A 19,546-nucleotide genomic window follows, 5' to 3' on the forward strand; every position below is an offset into this window, starting at 1 on the left:
TTCCATTCATCTTCTTTCGACAAAGGAGGTCTAACAGCCGATAACCCTGGAATGTTGAAAGGTCTGGTTCTCACGAATGTAGGCGACATTGGATGGAGGCGTATTTTCATCTTCAATTGATTAAAACCCTAATTTAGAGAGAGAGAGAGAGAGAGAGAGAGAGAGAGAGAGAGAGAGAAAGAAAGACTGATGCCATGACCAAAATAATTAAGCTGATTTTATGGAACCATAAAATGGAAATTCCATTACTACCCTTAAGGCCCTTAAATGTAAATTTTATAATTACAATTTGGTTCCAAAAATCTTGTAATATATATATATATATATATATATATATATATATATATATATATATATATATATATATATATATATATATATATATATATATATATATATATATATATATATATATATATATATATCTTAAGATGAGCTTATCCCAAATTCAACTCAATCCTTATTAGAATACAAGTACTCCATCACTTCTTTGTCTTAATTCAAAAGGTATTCATCAAGTACGTTTACAATTCTTGCATTTAGCGTGACTCTAAATTACATTACTGCTTATGCATTTGTGACTATAAATTACATTTATTAATGACTATAAATTACATTTATTAATGGTTCCTTAGATCAGATTGCGACATCTTAATGTTATTTGCGGTTTTTAGGAATGAGATGGTCAAATGTTTTCAATGCGGAGCATATTGAAAGAATGAAAAGTTTATAACCCTCCCAACCCAACCCACTAACACGTAGCCGCAACATTAGTATTTCTCTCACTCCTAATTTTTAACCCTCCAAAACCACAATCTTGGAAATCCATACCTCCCAACCCATACACATTGGTACAAATTTTATAGCATATGATACAAAATGAAGAGGAGAGAACAACAGCTACATATTCAAAAGGTAACTTGAGATTCCACCTTTTTGGTGGTACCGCTCCACCAAGAAATGGTGCAGTCGGCGGTACCGCCGGCACCCAGCTACATATTTCCTTCGACTTCGCCCACCCTAAGTGGTTGTTACAATGGCCGCAATTACAACAAAAATATTTTCAGGCTCATCATGTGTCATCTCATATAAGTGCTTCGGACTTTTTGTTTATTTTATTTATTTATTTATTTTGATTTGAAAGCTTACAATTTGTTGATCACTTCCTAAAATTCTTACAAACTTTTTTTTTTGGGTTTATAACATGAACTTTTGCTGATATAATTGAAATTATATTTATGTGACAAAAGCATAACGAATATACCGAAGTCCATTTAGGTCTCATTTGTTACACACACAGGACATGACGATTTTGTATTGTGTTTAGCCGTTGGGACGGACCATTGGACACATTCGTCCAATGTAATACTTTTACAGTAAATAAAAACATGTTTGCTCTTTTCATTCTTATCACTAAAAAAATCCTACAAAGCTTGTCACAGGATAGACTACTATTATTCAATAACATAGTGATGAATGTTGCCCTTTTAACAATATTTGAAACCACAATTACATTAACAAATACCTAACGAATGTAGGGCAGATGCCATGAACGTGCACACAAATCCGAAAGTTATATCATTTTTTTCTCTATTAGGATTTTTCACATTGAATAAAACCTATTCGTAGAAAAAACATAATTTCATTAATTTAACATCTTCACAAAAGTTCACTCTTTCATGTTTACTAACTTAAACAAATTTACAAAAGATAATTTCACCAATGAGTTTCATGCCGTACCTTGTAACAACAATTTAAAAATGGTACAAATCGAATCAACAAGCATAATAATGAACATCAGTAAAACAAATAATAAGAAAAAGATGGTACAATTGTTAATAGCTCTTAATTAGTGTGTATTAATTTTGGAACTCTAGCTGCAATTACATGTGTATTAATTTGGTTTTTTCTTCAATCACATAAACCAAGTCAACATAATATCGAATATACAAAGTAATCAAAACAGCATGACGACTTGAATCATATTCCTTACATGTGTGTTAACTAAGCTCAAAAACCATTCATATTGTTTTCACCTATCTTTCGTAATTGAAGATACATAAATAAAAATAATAATAATAATAAAGATATGAAAACAAAAACCCATAACATAAATGGGTACCAGATTCTACAACGATCAAACCATCTTAGTGCTTCTGGAAAATTAAAATGCATCTATTTCGATTTAGAGTAGTTCAGTTAGATGCAGCCTCTCTTTCTCAAGTAGTTTCACATGAAGGGTGAGACCTTGAAGATTCCCCCTTACCCTATGAATAAAGGAAAAGTATGAAAATTTTACTAGTTACATAAGCATACAGAGATATAATGATAACATATTTGGTTGTGTATCCCATTTTATTCGGTCATATGACAGGAAGGCTTGGGTGTGAAAAAGTATACCTTACGTGAGTTACCAATTATGCCAGGATTCCTTTGAGATAAAGCTCGGAACCAGGACCCTTTCTTTTGTTCTGAACAAAAGTTGTATTGAGCATAAATATATTTACGTGGTCCAACATATCAAAAGACATAGTCAACTGACGTAACAGATCCACCCATTTAGACGGATGACGGATCAATACATGTTTCGATTCATATAAAAATTAAAATTAGAACATTTATTTTTTATACATAATTTATTAAAACAAAATTTTTATCTTGTAAGTCAATAAAATCAAATAATAAATGGGTGGATTTGGATAATATACTACGAAAATAATAAATTTAATAAAAATGACATGTACCTTGATAGTCGGGGCCATCTGTAATGAATTTACGATGATAGGGAGACAAGTAAATGCCATACATAAAAAACCGTCTGTTGAGTAGGATGTATTGTCCGGTTGTAGTTTGAAAAGGAGAGAGATCTCCACCAATTATGTGATTCCACGACTTGTAATAACCCAATGCATCTTCTTCTCCTTCTCCATCATTATACACAAGACTCACCCCACACTCCTTTGTAAGTTCATCATTTTGATCTGTAACAGTAATGGTAACGTGGTCACCAGCCTCCATCTCATTCCTCCCAAACATCCAATGACTTAACACCACCCAACACTTTTGATTTGGAATATATCTGTCCTTCCGACGTTCGTATATCCACATGTTGTTCTTTGTTATATTACTAATTGTCATCATTGGAGAAAAAGGGAACGGATCATCATCTGGAAATAGAGGCCACTCGTCGGTACGTTTCATTGTGTGCAGAGAACAGAAGTTGAGTCCTGTAAGGCGGTTGTTTGGAGATGATGACGATGGAATGGTAAATGATATTGATGGCCCCACACTTCTATGCCTAAACCAACTAGGCATCTCCTCCGCCTCATACAATGTGCTGAATATTCCAAATTCATAAATCATCTGTCAATACAACCACCTTAATTAATCTCCATAATATTTATATTGTACATATTCACATAAAGACAGACAGCTAACTAGACAAAACCTCTATTTCGAATTCCGAAGAATTAGTTCCCATGCGCCTTTTGTTAATGAATTCTGGATTAGTCCAGCCCAAGCTACGTAATACCTTTTCCTCAACATTTACCATTGGTTGAATTTTGATCATGCCTTCAATTTCGAATGGCCAAGCTATCCGGAATGGAGATAACTTGAGTGGAGACATTTCTGAATCAAATACCACTTTATCTATAGAACGCCCATGAGAAAAGAGCATCAACCTGCTTAGTGTACGTGGAGGATGCTCAACTGACTTCAATTTTTCACAGTTCTGCATGCTAAGTATCTCAAGCCTAGGAAGAGTTCTCACACAACTGGGCATGGAATCGATAGGATTCCCATCTAAATGTAACTCCTTTAACATGGATAGGCAACTGAAGTCCATGGGAAAGGATTCAGTGGACAAATTGTTATTTGACAGTGACAAAGTTACTAAAGACCTCGGTAAAGATATTGCAAACAACTTCAAATCACTTGGTATAGCACCCATTAACGCGGAAGAAGAGGTTCTTATGTTTATGACCATGTTGTTAGCCATGCAAATTTCTGGTGAATCGGTATCCCTATTCTCAATTCGTGAATCACGGAGATTACAACCATCAAGCAACAGTGTTTTAACATTCTTCAACATGCCTATGTTTCTTGGAAGTTTTTCTAGCTTCTTGCAGTAGCTCAAATCAATGAGGACAAGTTCAACACATCGCTCAATTGATTCACAAACCTCAAGCAAACCAATGCAATTTCGAACTATTAACCTCTCAAGTGCAGGAAGTTGGTCAAATTCACCAAGACTACAAAGTTGTTTACAGAAACTTAAATTAAGAATCTTCAGTGATCCAAGCACCTTTTTGTCTTTTAAGCACGATCCATCCAACTGCAAAAAAAAAAAAAAAAAAAAAAAAAAAAAAAAAAAAAAAAAAAGGAAGTAAGTTAGAATAACAGTGAATTTCATCAACTCGGCAAAGTTGAATAATGAATGAAGATATTTACCTTTTGCCTCTTCTCAAGTCGTTGTGGATTGCTATAACAACCGACAAATGATTCAATTTTGCTATATGACATGTCAAGAGAAACAAGATTTCTCATAGGTAAGCATGAAGGTATAAACTTTAAAGGAAACCCATGCATACACAAGCTTCTTAAGTCCTCAGGGAAGTACTCATAAGACCCATTCATGATCACATAATTGAGTTGTAGTAGCATCAAACTATCCATGTTACTCAATGCATCTGTTTTCAGCTCAAATGATCCACCCAACTTCTCTTTCTCAAGCATACGCATGTCAAGAGCAAGACCTAGAAGATTTCCCTTACCCTACGAAGAAATAAATGGCCAAAAATAAAAATGAGATAACAAAAAGTAATTTGAATATGCACACTGCCAACAAGTATACATAAGTTCTCACCTTTTTTTGTTTCAGCACTCTGAATGACTCCTTATGACACCATAATCGACTTCGCTTCCATGGCTTGTTAACCGACTCTTGACGTACTTCGAATTTTCCTATCTCTTGAACCAACTGATGCATCTTCAATTCGTTATCCCTTCCTATACTAAGAAGACATCTGTCAATGAGATTCGTGATTCCAGATCTTGTGTTTATATCACATGCCTTTAATATTGTCTCGCTAACATCTCTATCTACTCCAACAAAATAACAAGCAATATGCTTAAACAACTCCTTATCATTGGTGGATGGCAAAGAATCAAAGCTCATTCTCAAGACATTATTTATAGGGGAACTTGTTTCCTTCTTTAGCCCTTCAATGCACCCCTCCCAATAGGCTACATCTCGATTATATAGAGACTTGCCCAAAACTTCAAGAGCCAAAGGATGTCCTTGACAATACTTCACAAGCTTATATGACACCTCTTCATAACCTACCTTGGGATAGTTGCACATGAATGCATGAAAACACAAAAGTTGTCTTGATTCAGTCTCATGTAAGCCTTCAAGGAAGTGTTCTACATGCTTAGGTTTAATGTTTGTTTTGAATAGTGCACAACTCTTGGTCAACCAACTGTCCTTTGTTGTAATTATAACTTTGCTTCCTGGATGAAAACCTTTGCTTCCAAGTAATGCATCCAACTGAACAAGAGTACCAATATCATCAAGAACTAGAAGGATCCTTTTACGGGCTAGTGCTTTCTCTATCTTTGTGGTGTATACCGACACATCATGAAATTTAATTGAACTTGTTTTTGAAATGTCATTATAGAGTTGTTCTTGTAAACCAAGCAACCCATTAAACTTTCCATCAGATTTCCTTGTGATATCTTCAATATAGCTACTTCTGTGGAATTCACAAGAATATAGCCCATAGACATGTTTGGCTAAAGATGTTTTCCCGATCCCACCTATACCATAAATAGTGAGTATGTCAACCGTATGTGAGGATCCATCTTTCAACCATGAAGTGACAAAACTAATATGATAGTCCATCCCAATAAATAGCGGTTGAGCAGTTTTTAAGTTTACATGTAATCTACGGTGGATGTCCTTCACGATTTCTTCAATGATCTTTGTCTCTAGCCTAAAACATGATTTAATAAGAACTTCAATACACAATCAACAAACTAACAAACAAGATTTGGAAATTAAAGATCAAATCAAAACTATACCATAATATTCTTATTAATTAAGTTCTTCACATCAAAATCATGTTCTATTTACACTTCTAACCATATAAACATATAATGTGTAAGGTCATAATATTTATGTATGATAAGACCAAAGCTACTAGTGTGTTACAAATTATATCACATATGGGCCACCTGTGAAATGACTACTCTGACCTTTCATATTGAATTTTAATTTTTTTTATTGTTATTATCTAAATTAACAAACCAAAAAACCTTACCCCCACCCTTCGCCTAGAAAAACATCACCTCTCCCCGTTTACCTCCCACCATCACTATTCTTCATTACATTGACCCCTGCAAGTGATTCCTCCCCATTCATTCCCCCGTAACTTTTTTCATCATCATGAAGTGGGTTTTTGAGGATTTGGAGATGGAGAAATTGGAGGTGTGAGGAGAGAAGAAGTTTTTTTTTTTTTTTTTGGATTTCTGGTTTGATGGATGAGAGAAATCATAGAGGATGGAGAACAAGACTATTTGTGACAAAGAACATTTGGGCATAGTAATGGAAGTACAAAAATGGGGCCATTAACTCCTAAGGAGGCACTCCATTATATGTACAGATCACAGAAGTTTAAAGTTTTTGCTCAAACAATGTGTACTAGGGAAGGAGTACCAAAAGTGGTTGTGCGAACTCAAGAGTTTTGACTTTGAGATCTGGTACAAAACAGGGGCTTCAAAAAAGTGGCAACCCCAAAAATTTACAGATGCAAACGATAATTGGGAGCTATTTTGTCGACAATTAGAATTTCCTTGGAAGCAATTTACAAAGAAATTGAAGCTGATCTATTTATTCAGAATATCATATCCTAAATACACACACAAAAACTGTTGGCAAGATTTACAATGAAACAAGGAAAGTTGTTGTGCAAAGGACAATTACTTATTCCTAAAACTATGGTGTCAACTTTGGAAGACCAAATATGTGAAAGAGATGCCATTTTGGACGAGCTTAAATTCAATTTATTGCAAGCTCAACAAAAAATGAAATATTGGGAGGATAGTAAAAGGAAAGACGTGAATTTTGAAGTTGGGATCGTGTCTACCTTCAATCCTACAGACAACAATCTCTGGTGAGACGCTCAAATGAAAAATTAGCTCCATGATTTTGTGGTCTTTTTACAATTTTGAAGTGAATCGGTTAGGTAGCATACTGATTACAGCTTGCCGACACTAAAGCTAGTAAAAGAAGATCTAACAGACCTCCAGCCATTCCACTTGAAGATGGAATCTGAACCAGAAGTCCCAAGTCCTAATGGGAGTGTGTTCAATAAATCCGGTCTCAAATACGTATCATGAAGTGCTAATTAAGTGGAAGTCTGGAAGAATTGCCCAGAAGCTACATGGAAGAATTAACAATATGTTTCCAATTCTCCACCTTGAAGACAAGGTGGCTCTTTGGGGGTGGGGTATTGAGTATGCAAAAAAGGGCGAGAAGGGAAATTCTGATAAGAAAGAGTAGCAGTTTGTTGGTGCAAGGGCAATTCTAGTATTTTTACAATTTAGTTCTGTTTGGGAAAGATGTCATTTACACCTTGTTCTCGAGTTCTATCAAAGAAAAGAAAATAAGAAGAAAAAAAAAAAGGGGGGGGGGGGGGGGGGGGGGGGGGGGCTTTCCCAAGATAGAGAGAAGTGAAAGGAAAATAAACATTTTTTCCCTTCTCTCCAAATCCTTCCAAATCAAAAGGAAAGTTAGGAGGGAACGTTATCCGTCCAATTCCTTTTATTAAAAAAACTAAAGAACACCATTTTTTTCCTTTCTTTTCAATTCCATCCATTTTCCTTCCCTTCCATCGTTAAGTTAAACTCCGATACATGGTGTTAGTAGTGGTAGGGAATAAGGTTTGTTATCATTAATGTTAGATTGCTAGAATTGCTCTCATTATTCAAGAGTCTATTCTCTCAAATTATTAGTTGGAATCACTGAGAAATTTCACAGTCAATTCATACTCATTTTTAATCTGTTTTCTTGTTTGTCTAAGCTTATTCCTTAATTTCAGTTCAAGTCATAGAATAATGGTGGGTTATTGTTTGTGATTTTGGTTTATTATTTGTGACTCGTCAAATTATTTACAGGTTATTCGAAATTTATTTTGTTAATTGTTTCTGAATCTTCAATTTTATAACATATTCTTCAAATTATTGATTTGCTTTATTGTTTCTGAATCTTCAAATATATTGATTTGGTTTAATGTTTGTGAATCTTCGGTTATGGGTCATTCTTTTAGATTTTAGTTTTTGTTTTAGTTCAGGGTTTTAGCTTTTGATTTTCTTTCTACGGGGTAAAAGTAGGGAGTGTATGGCGCTCGAGTTGTTTGGTTGGTGTTTGATGCCGTTGAGGAAGAGAATTACATGAAAACAGAGGAGTGGTGGGTAAGTTGGTCATTTTATGAAGTTTTAACGTAAATGAACTAGCATATGATAAAAGACTAAATGCTTATCATAAAGGTTAATCTACCTATTTGATTTGATTATGATTTATGAGATCACATAACAAGAAACTTTGATTCAATTTTGTGCATTTTCTTTTTCCTAATACATGAAATGCATAACTATTTCATGATAAAATGTACATATAGAAGGTGATAGACATTTTACGCCTTAATCAAACAATATTGAAGGCTTTTGGAAATATGGGTAAGAAAGTGGTTACCTTCCTTTTACGTCACTTCCTTTTAAATTGCCAACTTCAATAAGTGCTTTATTCCATCGGTCCATCTTTTGAGCCCATTGACTTCTTTTATTTGCATTTGTCTCTGCCTCCATTGTCTGTTTATGCTTAGCCATTGCATCTCCAAAGCTACTTTGTTGCTTCCTAACATGTGTGGGCTCCACATGATAAAATATTGGGATAACTATATGGTTGGATGTCATACGCTGCTCAAGGATCAACACCAATTCATCCAAACACCATGTTGAATAAGCATAATTCTTAGACAAGATGATAATAGAAGCCCGAGATGCCTTAATCGCACTCTCCAATTCCGGTTTCAGATCTTCCCCTGTTTCAATCTCTTCATCATCCAAGAAGGTATTGATATTGGCATCAATCAAGGCCTTATGAAGGTGATCAGTGAAACTATGACGAGTGTCAGCACCTCTAAAACTTAAAAATACATCATATATGTAACCATTAGTTGATGAACTATGGCCACAAGTTGGTGAACTATGACCATGAATTGATGAAGATGAAGATCCTTCTGGAAGGAGTTCAGAGAGAACAACCATTATGAGTTTTGGGTTGGTGAAGAAGATGATGAAGATCCCAGGATTTTGTGTATCTCGGTAAGTTCTGAAACTCTTCAGTTCAATGTCAGGATCAGTACACAATACCTGTACATAAAATCCAAATTATTAATATTTAAAATATGCAACTTAAATCTCATCAAATAATTTAAACGTCAATAACAACAATACCTTGTAATTGTTCAAAACAACACTTTAAGTGACTAAAATACAATACATATACACCTCCAAGTTTGAGTTGGTTTTGGAGCTATATACTGCTTAATGTGCATATGTGTGTTTAAACCCTTGATATCGATTTTTGTGTTCAAAGTCAATTCTATATCTTAGTTAGTGCTAAACTTGGTTGTTTTGTGTGCAAGGGACATAAGAGAATGAAGCTTAGGCATCTAAACACTGGAAAAGGAAGAGAACAACAATTACATTGCCACAAAATTTATTATAAAAGCTATTACTCAATTAAATTGGTTAACCTGTTTATGTGGCTAGGTGGGGATGCAAGAAAATAATAAACCAATTTATGCATTTAACCCACATAAACATTCCTATTGTTGTCTAAGAAAAATACATTTGAATTTCAGTAAAGTAACTCTCAAACAAATCAACCCCAAATACGATTCTTGAAAAAAACAACAAGATCCACTATTACCTCCCATGAAAGAAATTGCAAAACATATAGGTAATTTAAAGCTTTTACTAGATATCAACAAACAACTGAATCTAACCAAAAAAAAAAAAAAAAAAAAAAAGATTAAATTTCTTGATATGATTGTTTATGGATCTCCAAAACCAAAATTAGCAACAACAATCTTCTCAAATTTAAGTTCCCATATCACTGGATCTAGTATCAGCAGACATCTTATCTGAACTGTTTCACCTAGCAATGATGGGTTTGTTCCAAATAATATGTTTTTGCAACAACGATCTTCTCAAATTTCAAATTCTATACTAGATGAATCTTCAAAGGTAAATGCACTCTGTAGTCTATACACCAGCATATAGATATCATTATGTTTTGACTTCAATGGTAAGCAAAACACACACATTAGGACAATTGAATATTGAAGCTTGTTCATTGTGAGCGTCTAGCTTAGAATTAAGGAACAGATAACATCATTGAAAAAGAATCAAATATATTAATCTTGTTATGAATCAGAAAATATAAAGGAATTGAGGAAGCAATTATTTTTTAAAGGATTGAATAAGACAAGTAACTCAAATAGAAAAACAAAATTCAATCACCTGTTAATGACGTAAACAAACGATTACGAACCTGTTAATGACATAAACAATAAAACAAATGATTACGATGTGATGTATGATTAAAAGATGACATTAATGTCTAACAAAAGCTAACTTGTAAGAATGGGCCTTTATAGTTACCTGCCTACAGGAAGAAAACGATGCCTGAAGCTGCGATGGTTGAGGATGAGTTAACACTGGCGAAGCCGAGAAAGATGACGAGTTAAAGCTACTGAGCGACACAGCTGTAACTCGGCAGGAAACGGCGAGTCAACGACGAAAGGTGTGGCCAAAGAGGAGAGTCAACGATGATGTTCGGCTTTTCCTTTGACTTACGATCGAGAGGAAGGAACGGTGTTGCTTCGCGTTTGACGTTTCTAATCCTTTTGTACAGGTAAAGATATTTATTAGGATAAAGGCAAATTTCATGAAAAAAAAAATGATATTTTCGATTGCAAAATTTAAGATTGAGAAAATTACATTATTCGTCCGGTTTAAAATGTCAAATTACGTGTTTAGTCATTATTTTTTATAATTAATTTGGATCGTTTCTTGTTAGATTTAAATTTGCACCCTTCACATCTAAAAGAAGCGGTTTTAATCTGTATAAGTAGTGGTGCAAACGAGTCGAGCCAAGCCTGGTCAGGCTCGGCTCGATTCGAGCTTTCTTTTACTGAGCTCGGCTCGGACTCGTAAAGAATTATACAAGCTCGGCCCGGGCTCGGGCTCGGCTCGTTTGTCGTTTGATGTGCCTAAATAAGCTTAAACTCGACTCAAGCTCGTTAAGAAACTCGTTTATTAATACCCGAAATCCATAATTTCCCAAATATGTTTTTATTTTAGTATACGAAAATAATAATAATAAATTATATTATATAAAGGCTCGTTTAGGCTCGCGAGCCTAATCGAGCTTAGTGACATAGGCTCGAGCTCAAGCTAGTTTAATAAACGAGCTTAATATTAAGCTCGAGCTCGGCTCGGGCTCGTTTAAAACCGGTTTCGAGTCGAGTTTTTAACGAGCCGATCACGAGTAGCTTGGCTCGTTTGCACCCCTATGTATAACATCTAAATGACCATAACACTCTTATGCAATTATTTTTGAATAATCTATTATTATTATTTACAATTTAAAAATTGAAATAGGCCCTTTCCCTTTTAGTGGACAGTTAATGGACTCAATTTTCTATATCTTGATTATGTATATATATAGTCTAGGCCTCTTTGTATATAAGGCCCGTCTGGCCCTCTTGTATGTATATATTCTTGTACACGTACCTTCGGAGGGCAATGAGAATGATACACCTTTTCATGGTATCAAAGCTCGTCAAAGACTTATTCCCTTTTTATAATTCTCTCCTAAAATTCCTCGCTCTTCCTAACATAGCTCTCGTTGTTTTTTCCGCTTTCCTATTTTTTCCTACCAACAGTGCTTCCTTTCTGCCCTAATATCAACCGCATCAACTCATCGGAATAGCCATGCCCGACACTCCTACTCCTCGCAACAAAGTGTTCACTGTTACAAACATCAAGACTTTATACCCCTGATCATTGATCTCAAAAAAATCAACTATGATACATGGAGAACTTTATCCAGTACCTATTGCAAGGCCTTTCACGTAATGGATCGACAATCTTGGCTCCAAGATCCCAGATAAAAATCTCGTAATGTGTGCTCTTAAAGGTCTCTCGATGAAGTTTCAGCATGTAGCTTGTATTATTCAACATCGGTCTCTGTTTCCCACGTTTCTGGAAACTCATGATATGATTACTCTTGAAGAACAAACACTTACTCAGAATCGTGTTATCCAGGATCCTTCGCATCAAGATCAGGCATCGTCTTCCACCATTCTTTATGCCGCCAGAAACCCTCGGAATGGTGGGGGAAACAACCGCAACCCACACCTTCGGAATGATCACCGGCAACCCCATCAGCAGCGCCGCCGCCAGCCGGAACAACAACTATCCCAACAACACTATGGTTAGGTCTATATCCCTCCGGCAAACGCTCATCGGTTTTCTCCGAGGGGTGTTGGGTTTCTCCAGTGGACCTTGATCCTAATTTTCATGGTGGCAACCCTCATTGAACTCATCTCAGTGGACCAACCCACATCAGTGGGCCACTTCTCCATGCATTCTTGGACCATCTTCTCAACGCCAACAAGAACAAAATGTTCAGCGACCTAATTATGCATCTAATCAAGCCCATCTGATGTCTTCTCAACAGCCTCCTTCACAGCAAGCCACGTGTCACAATTTTCTCCTAACTCGAACTGGCAGAATATTGAAGACCAACCCACGTTACTTCCACAAATTTTCAGTTCACTCTCTTTTACCAATCCCGAGAATTCTAGTTGGATAATGGACACCGTCACAACTGATCACGTCAACTCTAACGGAGGTATACTCAAATCCATTTCAAATAATCATGGTACTCGTTTTATTTATGTTGGAAATTCGTCTAAAATTCCTATAAATATGACCGGACACACAACTTTTCCCATTAAAAATCCATTTCATACCCTTCATCTCCATAATGTCCTAATAACACCAAAAACAATCAAAAACCTTGTTTCGGTTCGTAAATTTACTCGTGACAACAAATATTCCATTGAATTTGACGAGTTTGGTTTTACTATCAAGGATTACAAGAACAATCAACATCTAATCCGATGTGACAGCTCCGGCCCTCTCTATGATGTCACGCCTTCATCTCCTCAAGTGTTTGTTGCTTGAAGTCTTTCTCTATGGCATTAATGTTTGGGTCATCCGAGAGACCAAGTGTTGAAGTATTTGCTTTCTAATAATTACATTGTTTGTAATAAAGGGTCCTCTAGTTTGCTTTGTGAACCGTGCCAACTTGGAAAATTTATTCGTAACCTTTTTTCATTCAAATAATGTTGCGAACAATATTTTTCACATTGTTCATTCTGACATTTGGACATCTCCGGTTTCTAGTATTAGTGGCATTCGTTATTATGTTATATTTCTAGCCCGCTAATTTCATTTTGTTTCGGTGTCTCCACTAAAACGGAAGAGCGACGTTTTTAACAAATTTCTCCATTTTATAAACATTGTATAAAATAAATTTGGCACAACCATTAAATCTTTTCAGTGTGACAATGTGGGGAGGGGGGATATGACAACAAACTATCTCATGATTTCTTTGCAAAAAAATGGCATTGTTTTTCGTTTCTCATGCCCAAATACATCTCAACAAAACAGTAAATCCAAGTGTATGCTTCGTACAATAAACAACATCGTTCGCACTCTTCTCTTTCAATCCCACCTTCCATCCTATTTTTGGGTGGATGCCTTTCGTATGGCCACATACTTACTTAACATCACCTCCTTCAACTTCAATACGAAATGACACGCCATACTTTAGGCTTTTCAAACTTCATACCTCCTACTCCAATCTAAGAGTCTTCGTTGTCTTTGCTACCCACACCTCACAACCTCTCATAAACTTCAACCATGCACCACTCTTAGTATCTTCCTTGGCTACCCTTCCCTCCATAGTTGGTATTGATGTTATGATCTTTCTACTCACAAAATCATAATCTCTCGTCATGTCATCTTTGATGAAACCATCTTCCCGTATGGATCCATCACTCCTAATGACCCCCTCATATCAATTTCTTGAAGACAACTTAGACCCTTCCCCTCTCTTCACTCAATATTTCTCTACTCCTCCTACCTCAACTATTGACCACACCACCAATGACCAAAACACCACCTCCAACCCTCACTAGTTCACTCTTACACCTCTCCTTACAAATCCATATCTCACTCTCCATTTTCCTCTCAAACTGAAAACCAAAACACCTCACCCTCTCAATCCCATCCTAACTCAAATACAACCTCCCAAAACGCCACACAAAATCCACCCCAACTCATCCAATGTGCACTAGATCCAAAAGTGGCATCTACAAACCCATTGATTGTTTAAATCTCAACACCACCTCCATATCCCCTGTCCCAATGTCCTATTTACAGGCACTACAAGACCCACACTGGCATAAATCCATGGACGAGGAATATCATGCTCTTGTTTCAAATGGCACTTGGATTCTACTTCCAAGACTGAACACAATAAACATTCTTTGCTCCATGTGGTTATTTAAGAAAAAATTCAATGCGGATGGGACTCTCTTGCTACAAAGCTCGTCTGGTTTCCAACAGCCGCAGTCAACAACTAGACATAGATTGTGAGGAGACGTTCAGTCCGGTTGTAAAACCAGCTACTAACTGCACCATCCTCAGCCTTGCAGTCTCCTGTAACTGGCCGATTCACCGTCTTGACATGAAGAATGCTTTCCTCCATGGCACCCTTCAAGAGAATGTTTATATGCATTAGCCACCTGGATTTGGTGACCCTCAGCACCCGGACCATGTTTTTCTCCCTCAACGCTCATTATACGACCTCAAACAGGCTCCACGGGCTTGGTATCATTAATTTGTTGTTCATACCTCTCGGTTGGGTTTCTCACACAGTCGTACTGATCCATCCCTTTTTTTACCGCTTCGGTCAACATACGGCCTATCTACTTCTATATGTAGATTATATCATACTTACAGGATCCTCCACTCATCTTCTACAGCAGATCATATCTCGTCTTAGCAAAGAATTTTCCATGACTTCTTTGGGTCCTCTTAACTACTTTCAAGGGATATCTGCCACGCGCAACTCTACCAGTCTCTTTCTCTCTCAAGAAAAGTATGCCACATGCATTCTTCAGCGAGCTAACATGCTTCAATTTAACCCATGTCGTACTCCAGTCTATACTACGCACAAACAACATGCTGATGGGAAGCCTGTCTCCGATCCTACTTTATATCGCAGTCTGGCAGGTGCACTGCAGTACCTTACATTTACCATATCAGACATCTCATCTGTTGTTCAGCAGATATGTTTATTTATGCATGATCCAATAGACCCACATCTCTATGCTCTCAAACATATTCTACGGTACATACGTGGTACTATCGATTATGGCATTGATATTTACGTATCACCACATTCTGCTCTCACGGCCTACTCAGATGCAGAATGGGGGGATGTCTTGTATCCCATAGATCTACTTATGGATACTTCATTTTTCTTGGTGATAACCTTATCTCATGGTCTTCTAAACTCTAGGGATTCATATCTTGTTCCAGTGCCGAAGCAGAATACAGAGGGGTTACCAATGTCGTTGCAGAGACTTGTTGGATTCGTAATCTCCTCATGGAACTTTTGTCTTCACCCACCAAAGCTACCATTTTCTAATGCAACAACATCACTGCAGTTTATATGTCTTCTAACCCGGTACAACACCTGTAATGCCCCGATCTTCAGGTAATTGAATTACATAAGAACTTTCTTGATTTCAAGGTCTACTCGACGAGTTGGTAGCCCTACTCATCGAGTAGCATCGGATTGGCTCACGTGTTTAGTGATCTACTCGACGAGTCCAAATAGGGACTCGACGAGTTGGAGCTGGCATATGAAACCCTAAATCTCGGGGTTTTGGCACCCTATTTGAGGGTCACATATTCCCCTTAGCCTCTCTTGAATCCAGAAACCCTAATTCGTGTTTAGCCTCTTTTGTGTGTGCTTTTTACCTTAAAAGAAGATCCTTTGGAGTTAAGAGCTTGGAGTTCAAGAAGTTGGAGCTACTGGCTGTTGTAGATTCGGATTCTTCTTTGACTTGGCATCATGTTGAAGGTAACAAGTTGTTACCTTGATTCTCCTTTGATTAGAACCCCTCATGGTTGGGTTTAAATCCCTTTTTAGGGTTTTGTGGTGATTCTCTGTGCTGGGTCAAGATCTGCGGTTGCAACCTCAAATCTGGGCTCCTTTAGCCTCTCTTTATCATAAAGTCTAGTAATTGCCAAGTTATGACCTATCCCATTGCCTTAAGCCACTCCTTTTAGCTTGTTTTGGGTCATATCATCTTGCATGCACGTAAAGTTTGCAACTTTACATGATAATCATGCCCTAGAAGCTTAGATCTGCAATTTGGAGCCTTTGTATGACTTAAAAAGCTTATGTATGGATAAAGGATTTAAGGTACTCGGCGAGTCACATGGTCGACTCGGCAAGTCATTTGAAGATGGTCATGGACTCGATGAGTTGGATGAACAACTCGGCGAGTCTGATGAAGATTTCCTTGGACTCGGCGAGCCTGTAGAGCGGCTTGGTGAGTCGGTTAAGGTTTTCCCAAATCGTTATATGTGTATAAATTTGTCGGGTTGCATACGGGAAACCTCAACGAGTGGTCTCAGAGCTTCGATCGCGAGCCTTAGGAACTCGACGAGTCACTCTGGTGACTCGGCGGGTGGGCAAGTATTAAAGAAACTCGGCGAGCAGTTGACAGTACTCGACGAGTTAAGGTCAACATGGACTGTTGACCTTGACTGATGACTTAGACTTTGACCATGATTTGACCCGTTGACTTTTGAGGACAGTTTTGGAAAGATTTGAGATTTATGAGTATGGTTCATAATAAATATAAGTGGTGGTGTTCGTATCAGTGATCCGAGAGTTTGAGCTTATTCCTGCAAGTCGGCATTGCAAGGTGAGTTTTCCTCACTATACTTAAGGGTCTAAGGCACCAAGTCCGGCCCTTTGGATTGTTATATGGTTATGTTATGCTAGTATAATCTGTTAGATCGGTATCCTAGAGGGTAGGATAATATTATATGATATGTGGTATGAATTGTTAGATCGGTATCCTAGTAGATAGGATGATATGATGAGCTATGTGGTAGGATCTGTTAGATCAGTGTTGGGTGTAGACCGTTATGTGATTATCTGTTATATGTGCACATGTCTATTTGGTGGTTGAGTTTTATCTGCTTCGTGCGGAGGCCAATAGACCGGGGCATTCCAACCTGTTGGTTGAGGGCCTGGGGTATTCCATCCCGAGGATGATTGGACCCATAGTGTGTTGGCATTCCAACCTGCTGGTTGAGAGTCTGGGGTATTCCAACCCAATGGTTGACTGGACCCATTGTATATTGTGCTTATGATAATATGTATATTTGTGAGTATGGGTATTTTGGGGGAATTGACTAAGCTTTCGGGCTTACAGTTTCAGTTTATTGTTTCAGGTACATCAGGGGATCGAGGCAAGGAAAAGGCGTGATCGTACTGCTCCTCACATTTTGTTATGTATTTTGGGAAAAATTCTGATAAAGACTATTTTGGAAACAAATTTGTAGTAACTATTGGTTTTTAAATGTTTTTGGAAAGTTTAAATTTGGCTTAAATTTTATAGGTGTTACAAGTTGGTATCAGAGCCTTGGTTTGAGTGAATTAGAGGAACACTCGTGTGAATCCAGTTTCAAATCAAGGAAAGATTTTCAAGATAAAATTCTAAAGGGTTTTCAAAATAACTAAGGAGGAGGTAGAGTGTACGATCAGTCGGAGCCAGTTAGTAAACCCCAAAATACCATACCGGTTATTTGATTATGTGATAAGTTAGCACAACATGCTAGTACTAGGCTAGGGATCTACAGGAATTGCATAATAGGATTGTCTGATATTATGATGCCTGCTAGCCTAGGGTTTTCTTTATATGAGATTGACATCATTTCTATAATTACTTGTGTATGCATCACAGTCATATATAATTAAGATCTTATAGCCTGAGAATGTTTGATCTGGCTTATGTTCTTATAGATTAGGGCCTTGGGTAGGATTGGATATTCGAAAGTCTATAGGGTCCAGTGTTATATATGGCTAGCATACATCAGTGCTACGGGGTTGGTGGAAGTTTCATGGTCGGGTGATTGCGTGAGATCGGTAGGTCAATTATGAGACAGTTAGCCTTCCTCTAGGGGTGAGGTTGAGTGACCGCCATGTGTATGTCTAGTGTTAGGGTGTTGTGGTGATGCTTGAGACAAATATGGGTAGGTGTGGAAGGTAGTATGGGCCCGTACTACTGAAAGCACAGGACACATACGTGTAGCAAGGAAGTCACAACCCCTAGGATTTTGTAGGGAGTTGGTTCCCAATCATTTCGCGGATTTTCTGATATTTTCCTGTTGTATTTTCAGTATGGTGGTTACTAGGCGTTTCGTGACTGGATCCAGATAGGGATCGGGCGAGAGTGATCAGGATGCCCCAGTGGAACCCGAGGTTATCGTCTAGGGAGAGACAGTGATGACATAGGATCGGGTCAGAGAGATCATCTGAGATGAGGTGGTCGAGATTGTCTCCAATTCTCTCATTCTTATTCTCGGCCAAGGACCAAGAAAACCACCATCACCTTCATTTTTACTTCAAGCTTATCTCCAAACCTCTAATCTCCATCTAAATCCTCAAAAGAAAAATCCTCCTATCTTCCCTAAAATCGTGTGGGTGTAAGCCTGTAAGGTGTGTTCAAAAAGTCTTTCCATCCAAGATCACTTCAAGCTTCACTCTTGTGGTAAGATCTTGTAAACTAAATTTGGTTTACTTCATTTTTAGCTAATTCACTCCTCATAAACACATGTTTTCATGATTCTTCCTTACTAGAACTTCCTAAGTTTGAAATCTACTCAAGAAAGCTTCTGGGGCCAAGTTCTCATCTATCCTTCACCCAAAAATCAAAATCTTCAAAGCAAAGTGAGTTCATACCCCCTATTTTCGGTTTTTACTATGTTTTGGGGGAGAATACATGTTGTTTTGTGTAGATGTATGTGTGTATACATGATTTTTATATGTGTTTGGTTATGTGTTATAAACTCCATGAACTTGAAGATCTACTAAAATGTGATGATATTTGTAGAACCTAACACTTATTTTAACTTATTATGCAAAGAAACGGTTTTAAAATACATCAAAGTTACTTAAAACTAAGAAAATTACATAAGAGGGCCAAAAATGACAAAAAAAAATGAGGTATTCTTATGTAGCTCATAGTTTTAAGGGACCAAAAAGGATGTATTTTGATAAATATGAATCTTTATGATATTTGTGATCTTAAAA

General features: G+C 37.1%; 1 protein-coding gene across 2 annotated transcripts; it reads right to left on the bottom strand.

Moving 5' to 3' along the window:
• Positions 1-1,890: 1,890 nt before the first annotated feature.
• LOC111895059 (disease resistance protein RUN1) lies at positions 1,891-11,028 on the bottom strand. Of its 2 annotated transcripts, XM_023891179.3 has the most exons (9): positions 10,732-11,028; positions 10,591-10,621; positions 8,756-9,435; positions 4,868-5,996; positions 4,453-4,776; positions 3,449-4,336; positions 2,745-3,363; positions 2,401-2,471; positions 1,891-2,267 (listed from the first exon to the last, which is right to left on the bottom strand). In XM_023891179.3, the coding sequence occupies exons 3-9, from the start codon at positions 9,328-9,330 to the stop codon at positions 2,220-2,222; spliced, it is 3,654 nt and encodes a 1,217-aa protein (XP_023746947.1). In that variant the 5' UTR covers positions 9,331-9,435; positions 10,591-10,621; positions 10,732-11,028; the 3' UTR covers positions 1,891-2,219. The 2 variants fall into 2 exon arrangements, with proteins under 2 accessions (XP_023746947.1, XP_052620007.1); XM_052764047.1 differs by lacking the exon at positions 2,401-2,471.
• Between the last annotated feature and the right edge of the window lie 8,518 nt (positions 11,029-19,546).

This window comes from Lactuca sativa, chromosome 1, assembly GCF_002870075.4.
Source record: "Lactuca sativa cultivar Salinas chromosome 1, Lsat_Salinas_v11, whole genome shotgun sequence".
In the NCBI taxonomy this organism is placed as follows: Eukaryota; Viridiplantae; Streptophyta; class Magnoliopsida; order Asterales; family Asteraceae; genus Lactuca; species Lactuca sativa.